Raw genomic sequence first — 7,500 nt, 5'->3', positions numbered from 1 at the left:
TGCAACAGTGTGGAATTTGCAAGGAGGCGTGACTGTCAATCAAATTCGCACATCCCAATTGGCAGACACTTTGTAAAACACTTTGTTAGGTGGCCACGGTAAGGTGCGTCGCACTGTAACAATTAATGCAACAACAAAAATCATAAAGAAGACTACAACTACCTTGAATTCAATTATCTGCTGATCTTTCTCAGATATTCTGTGTTGGGCATCTCTCAACTATGATCATATAAAATTGTGAGCAAAAGTCAAGTAACTTAAAAACATAACGTTAACGACCTGACTGTATAATAGGAAGCACACTAAACCTTGAAAATCAAGGGGATTTTTGTATCGATCCCTTACCTCTTGCTGCAAGCCTGATGAAACCACTTTCTCCGCTGCAAGATCAGTTTGAGCAGTTTCAGCTGCTTGTCTGTAATGTGATAACTAATGAGAAATATGATCAGTCTTTTCTGAATAATAATTATAATTTTGCTTAATAATTAAATTATAATTTTAATTATAAGAATAATAATTATTGCTAAACCTTTACTGTAACAGCTATTAATAATTATTGGTCTCTCCCTCAATCCTCACCATGATTTAAAAACTTTTTAATTGACACTGGCCTGATGCCCCGATGTAGCTTTTAAAAACTAATTAGGCTCTTTCCTTGTCAATGGGGTTGAAAGCAGCCCCAGACTTGTCTGCAACTCTGGAACCTAGCCTCCTCTGATAGCACTTCAATGCTTATCATGCTGGAAAAGTCTTGGGAAATGCTATAGAGCAATTCAACAGTAATTCACCTTTGCGATTCACTATCAAACATTCGGTCATACATGTACAAGTCATATACGTTGAGTTCTCCCATTAGGGATATCTATACCGGCGGTACCACTAGGATCATTAGTAATAATAATAATAATAATAATAATAATAATAATAATAATAATATTAATAATAATAAGAAGAAGAACAAAAAGAAGAAGAAGAAGAAGATCGAGTAAGAGCAAGAGAAAGAGGAAGAGGAAGAGGATGAAGAAGAAGAAGAAGAAGAAGAAGAAGAAGAAGAAGAACTGTTTCAAAGATGTTTAAAATAATTTATGTGTTCATAGTACATCCTCACAGACCCTAAAAGATCCTGTAAGTTCTTTTCACTTAAGTAATACATAGTACCATTGACTGAACATTATATCCTTGAAATGATTATGAAATGGATCATATATTATGAACTGTAGATATGAAATCAAGTGAATTAAGCTATGACCCTCACAGTTACATGTATGAATGCAATTTTTGCAATTGCGTATATCATCCGTTTCATATCTCATTTCATCGTTGATTCATTCCTCACGGGAACATTAGAACCCACAAATGACCAGCTCCCACGCCAGTGGCTTCATAGCTCAGTAGGTTAATTAGAGCGGTGCACTGGGATCACAAGGTCACGGGTTCAAACCCTGTTGAAGTCTTGAATTTTTCAGGCTTCTTTACGCAATTGCAAAAATTGTGTTCATAACTGCGAGGGTCATAGCTTCACTTGATGTTATATCCTTGCTTACGCTGTTCAGTACCTGTGCACTAAGTTGCTCCCTTTCCTGTTGAAGTCTAGCCTTTTTATCCCTCAACAATTGAGTTTCATCTAAAGACAAGCCAAGTTCTAAAGAAATGGATGGACTCCGACAAGCCAAGGAACTTGACTCAACCTAAGGTGCAAAAATATTCATTTGATAATCAGCTGTACCAGCAATCGAGAAGAAACCCAAAGTCTCTTTGCAGCATTATATATTGGTGGATTTCCTATAATTCTGAGAACATGCAGTTACTTAAAGTGCGCCCATGCAACCACAATAATAATTTGTTTCAAAAAAGTCAAATTGTAACATAATTTATACACATCTTATTTAAAAACCTCTGTATCCACTCAAAAACTTAGTTTAGTCTGTGGATCAACTCAGCTATCGCCTCATGGATCCACAGCTACACTTTGACAATGTTATGATGAAATTCATGATCAGTAACAGGTCCAGACCCATGAAAAACTGACAACAATTTGTTAAATTGAAAGGTCTTTTGCAATTTGGCAAGTTAAATGCATTGCATTGTTAACAGTAATGATATGTAAAATTATGGTAAAAGCATAGTTGGATTTTTTTGCCTGACTGTGTAAACAAGTCAATGAACAATGATTAAACAGCAACTCAAACTTGACAAAGCCTTCTTTTCTTTTGTTTGAAGTATTTTGACTCTAAAAGAACTCTGGAGATCTACCTGTGTGTGGCATTACTTCCCGTTTAGTCAAGACATCACATAAGTTCAGAATTTACAAAATTTATCCATGACTTGTAATTGTATTCAACAACCTGGGGTATTTATAAGCTTCGGTGAGAAAGCTGTATAGACTTGCATTAAATTAGCTAGGTTCAAAATTCCCCAAATGAACTGTTGTCTTAGCTTTACTAAGCTGGTAAACACAAGAATGTCTTGAACACAATCTCGATCGCGAGGCAAGTCTGTGGAACTGTTTTGTAAAACATTCCGCGAAGTTCACATAAGTCAGTGAAGTTATTACCGTAACGGAACAATAATAACACCTTCTGGTTTTTCTCGGAAACAGCGTTGAACCAAAAGAAATGAAAAACTACAGCATAATTATCTCGGCAAAGACAAATTCGTTACTATGATTCCAATTGCTCGCTAACATACTTTCAAACGATCTAATTCAGGTCCTCTTAAAACGCTCAGGTGAGTTAAAATAAGCTGCTTACCACAAATTTTCAAATAAACTTAGAACAGATGAATGATCTTCCCAAGAAAACTTGAAAAGTGCGTTACCTCGTTTCGCCTTTGAACAGGAGAACTTGTTCGTGAACTACTCTGACTGCTTGATTTTCTTTGTCCAATAATCATAGGAGGCGAATTTCTGTACAACTGTCTTTCATTGCCATGGTCCCTCCAAAGTTCTCGAACATCGACTCCGGAATCTTCAAGGTAAGTCAGCTGTGTGCCCGGTTTGGCTTCAACCAGCCTTTGTTTCGGAATTTTGGGAAAATGGTCTGATCTTTCTGAATGTAGCGATGCCATTACATTATAAAGTTACGCTGAAAAGAATACAAGACCGCCTCTCAGATCAGGCTCTCTTGAAAATGGCGGATGTCCCAGTAGTTATTTAGCTTCAGTTGCGTGGCAACGTCAGACGCTATCATTGGTGCCATAACCACTAAGGGGACTCAAGAGGGGAAGAGGGGAACAGTTATTCATTGGTGCAATAACCACTAAGAGGACTCAAGAGGGGAACAGTGATTCGTAACTAAAATACATTCAAAAATGAATGCATGCTGTTATGTTTAAGAGAGAGGAAGACTTTTAATCATAAAGACTAATATTTGTTTCTCGGTTTTACAATACGCTACAATTAACTCTTTAAAGTAACACAGAATATCTAAGTCCAAGAAAAAGAAAATAAATTTTCTGGAGGGTACTGTGACTATAGTTCACCGGAAATTAAATTTTTATATATTGCAATTGTGATATTTTTACGATGAAAAAAAAAAAAAAATGATATAAGTGGAAAGTAATGAAAATAAATTTTAATATTTCTGCTTCAAACAATTGTTGCGTGACGCTAAAGAATAATTGGCTTACTTCACTGAATGTTTGTCGCTTTCTCGTTTCTGATTGGTTCGTTTCTTCAAAGCCACTTAAGCTCGGAAAAGCCGACGCGGTTGATTTTCGAAAAGCACGCTACATTAATTTTGTAAGCAAGAGCTCAGAGATCGGTCGTTTTACAAAGAAATCAAGCGCTGGTAAGTTTTCCTTTCTGATGAAGCTTTAAACTATAAGACGTTATCTGAATCGTGTCGTTTTAATGTAGGAAAAAATGGAACAGCCGACAAACGTTCCCGAGCTGATGCAGTTTGTGCAAGCAACGCTCCAGAACATGCAAGAGAAGTTTCAAAACGTCGAAGACTCGATCGTTAAAAGAATGACTGAAACTGGCAAGAAGCTTGACGAGATAGAAAAGGGACTCACAGATTTGATGGATCATTCAGGAATGGGAGAACCGTACGAAGAAGAATCGGAATCCGACAAAGATTTCTCGGACGCCGACAAAGGCAGATGATCATAAACTTTGCCCGTTGCTACAGAAGCCAAAAAAGATTATAATGTAAACAGAGAAAATTTTGAACTTGAAGTGAGCAGTTTCAGTACCTTTGTGTTCTGTAGAATCCCCAAACCCCAAAATTCGGACATTTTAGACTGCATCGATAAGCTCAAATTTATATTGTTTTAAAATATTGAACACGTTACGCCATTTGTCAACTTTCTGATTGCCTTTATTTTGAAAAGCCTGATAATTTTTAACATTGTTTGATCTGTCTGATGTTTTAGGCTTTATATGTTAAAAACTCCAAAAATAAATGTTTTAACTAGTTATAGGTTGTGGACTATAATGATATATTTTGCAAAATGTGTAATGCAATTTTCGCAACAGTGCAAAAAAAATGCCTGATATGCTAGCGTGGGTGACAGAGGTTATCGAGGAGAAGCCGAAGGCTTCGGGCAATTCGTTCTTTGTTTACTGTATTTGACGGTTGCAGCGTTACAAAGCATAAAACCTCTGGCGTCCCAGGAAAAACCAACCTGGCCTACTTTGGGCTACTGTGCATCAATTTTCTCACTTGGCAAGTAAAAGGGGTGATAAATTGACCCAATCAGAACTCTACACATTGTACGAGGGTATATACCTCTGTATTTGTAACACAAAAATGCTCTTCTCCAATTAGGGAGATTCTTCAGTGATGAAGGGGTGGCTAGAGCTTTTACTCTTTTTGTATCGAGTCTCTAAATTTCAACTGGTCATCAGTTCCCCATTCAAGTCACATCATGCAACCTCAGTATGTGAGAACACGTGAGGGGATTTTACAATCTTGGACATTTCAAATGGTAAATTAAGACCACCCTTCCCCCCAATTTCAATGATAAACAATTGACGGGCTTCAACTTGCGTGCAGATTCATCCTTGATTTTGGGGGAAGGGGGAACTAATTTTTTATTTTATTTTGTCCAAGATTGTAGTTGTTCCTAATAGTGATGTTTGTTTTCTTTAACTTACGAGCCAAGCAGAGATTTACCCCAGTACTTTAAAGATGGTCTACTAATCCTTTCTGAAATGTCGCAAGCTCCCCCACAACAATAGACACAACTCTACTTTTGACCTTACAGAGCTTTCTCACTTCCCTTCCAAGATCTTGATATTTATCAATAATATTATTTATTATTTTTCATGTACACCAAGTTCATCAACATTTAAAGAACATGTTTTGAGCAATGAAATTGACATTACACTAGTTCAAAGGAAAATAATAATTAAATATTATTTTTTCTTTTAAATTTAAAGATGTTGTTTTAAATATTGATCAACTCGGTATATATGAAAATAATAGTAATATGTTATTTCATGCATTGTCAACAAATACATGTTATTGCACACACAATGACTTAAGGCTTCTCACATCCATACTTAGCAGAAAACCTCTGCAGCAAAATTCTTCCAAAATAATAACTTATGCGTTATTGAATAATTTGGTCACAAAGATTCTTTCAATGCAAATGCAATTTGCTTTACACAATGTTCAAGAATGTCTGGCTCATTAAATCCAAAACTCAATCGCATACAGTTCTTAAACTTTCCAGGGGTAGTAGAAAAGACACAACCATGTTTAAACTCAACAAGATACTTTGTCTTGCATATTTCAAGCAATTTGATACAATCGACTTCTGGGGGAAAGCTTACCCAAACAAAATATCCTCCTTTTGGCTTCTGGTATGAAATTGGAATGGGTATGTACTTATCAAGGGCATTACATAGTGCATCACATTGAGAACGGTAATTCTGTCTCGCCATCATTAAATGCTCTTTTACTAAGCCCTCTCCCAATGCAACAGATATTATGCATGAAATGTACTGGTTAAAGCATCCTCCACTTGCATTATAAGCATTTCTACTTAGCAACTTTCTTGCCTTCTCAGGGACTTCCATCCAACCAATTCGCAGACCAGGAGCCAGCACTTTAGAAAACGAACCATTAGAAATGACATTGCCTCTGTAATCAGCATCAGATTTGTTATCGTAAGCAAAGAGCCTTTGTGGAGCAGGCGCATCATCCACAAACGATAGCAAATTGTAGACGTCATCACAAATTGCAAGCACATTGTGTTTGCGAAGCACTTTTATCAGCTTTTCACACCTATTTGGTGCAAGACAAGATCCTGTTGGATTGTTGAAAGTAGGGACACAATACAGCATTGAAGAGTATGGTTTCTCATCTGTGGCAAGACGTAATTTATTTGAATGTTCTGTAATTAAATTTTCAAGCTCATCTACCATCATTCCATCTTTATCTGTTGGTACACCAATAACCCTCATTCCAAGGTCATCCTTTAATGCCCGAAGACCAATAAAGTAAGAAGGCTCTTCTACAAAAACCACATCTCCAGGTTGGAAAAGAACATGCCCTAGGAGGTCAAGCCCTTGTGAAGCACCAGCATTCACCCACAGGTCTGCGTAATTAACTGCATCACCATAGGCCTCACTAAGGAACTTGGCTAACTCTGAGCGGAACACGGCTGGACCTTGTTCGAGTCCATACTGGAGGGCACTCGTACAATGCTGTGACTTGTGAAGTGACAGTGTAGCTTCCTGGACAAGATGAGCGCACATCTGACGAAGATAAGAGCTTGGAGCTCCAACACTGAGACTGTACATTCCACTTTTCAGACGATCAAACTGAGTTGAAAAGGTGTTCATGATGCTGAAACTCCTGCCATCCAAAAGAATAAAATAATCATTACAAATATCAATTTTGTAAAAAAATGCAATGCAGCAAGATTGGTTATCATAAGTTATCATAAAAAATGAATTGTTCGAGTGACTGGCCTTGAGCTGCTTTTGAAAATTTTAATAATCCAAGCTTTTGCTGATCTGTGGCATCACCGGGGTGATGATGCTGTAGATTGACGGAAGCTTGGATTAAAATCATGATGCCATAGATCGGTGAAACCTTGGATTAAAATTTTCAGAAGCAGCTCAAGGCCTCACTTGAACAGTTCATTCATTTTTCTAAACATTGCTGCTAAAAGACGACATCAGACATAAATATTGGTTTTAATATCATACTTGTGGGCACAAAATAGAGGTCACAGCTTGTGTCGATTGGTATACTTTTATGATTAATGTTGCTAGTTATAGTGCTATCTGAGCTCCGTAGACTGAGATATCCCTGAAATTCAAAGAAACAGCAATGCCCAAATTCCACAAGGTTCAAGTTTATTATGTTAAAAGGGGCCATTTTTGAAGGAATACACCCATTCAACGAATAATAACACACTTCAATGCCTTGATTCAGTCAGTCACTTCTTCTAAGTGAGGAGCTTGAGTTAAGTCGAATGTAGAAGACCAGCCTTTAGTTTAAGATGGTGAAGGGGAATAAAAATGAGGACAGAATCAATGATTAT

The 7,500-nt window shown here is 37.1% G+C and overlaps 2 protein-coding genes and 1 long non-coding RNA gene across 3 annotated transcripts in view; 1 reads left to right on the top strand and 2 right to left on the bottom strand.

Moving 5' to 3' along the window:
• LOC137979004 (coiled-coil domain-containing protein 170-like) overlaps positions 1–3,159 on the bottom strand; it is a 16,106-nt gene extending 12,947 nt beyond the window's left edge. The window contains exons 1-4 of the mRNA XM_068826146.1: positions 2,818–3,159; positions 1,557–1,688; positions 346–429; positions 163–219 (exon numbers count right to left, since the gene is read on the bottom strand). Coding sequence (XP_068682247.1) covers positions 163–219; positions 346–429; positions 1,557–1,688; positions 2,818–3,066 — 522 coding nt within the window. The 5' untranslated portion in view covers positions 3,067–3,159. The remainder of the gene's footprint in view (positions 1–162; positions 220–345; positions 430–1,556; positions 1,689–2,817) is intronic.
• A 526-nt stretch (positions 3,160–3,685) lies between these two features.
• Positions 3,686–4,417, top strand: LOC137978520 (uncharacterized). The gene is made up of 2 exons (XR_011118185.1): positions 3,686–3,788; positions 3,857–4,417. It is a non-coding gene; the product is annotated as an uncharacterized lncRNA (long non-coding RNA).
• The window catches only part of LOC137978519 (uncharacterized), a 4,026-nt gene continuing 823 nt past the window's right edge, over positions 4,298–7,500 (bottom strand). Inside the window, exon 2 of the mRNA XM_068825489.1 lies at positions 4,298–6,806. Coding sequence (XP_068681590.1) covers positions 5,573–6,793 — 1,221 coding nt within the window. The 5' untranslated portion in view covers positions 6,794–6,806 and the 3' untranslated portion in view covers positions 4,298–5,572. The remainder of the gene's footprint in view (positions 6,807–7,500) is intronic.

The sequence above is a fragment of the Montipora foliosa genome, chromosome 12, assembly GCF_036669935.1.
Source record: "Montipora foliosa isolate CH-2021 chromosome 12, ASM3666993v2, whole genome shotgun sequence".
NCBI classification, from domain to species: domain Eukaryota; kingdom Metazoa; phylum Cnidaria; class Anthozoa; order Scleractinia; family Acroporidae; genus Montipora; species Montipora foliosa.
The sequence above is the reverse complement of the archived record's forward strand: the minus strand, read 5'-3'. Positions and strand labels throughout refer to the sequence as shown.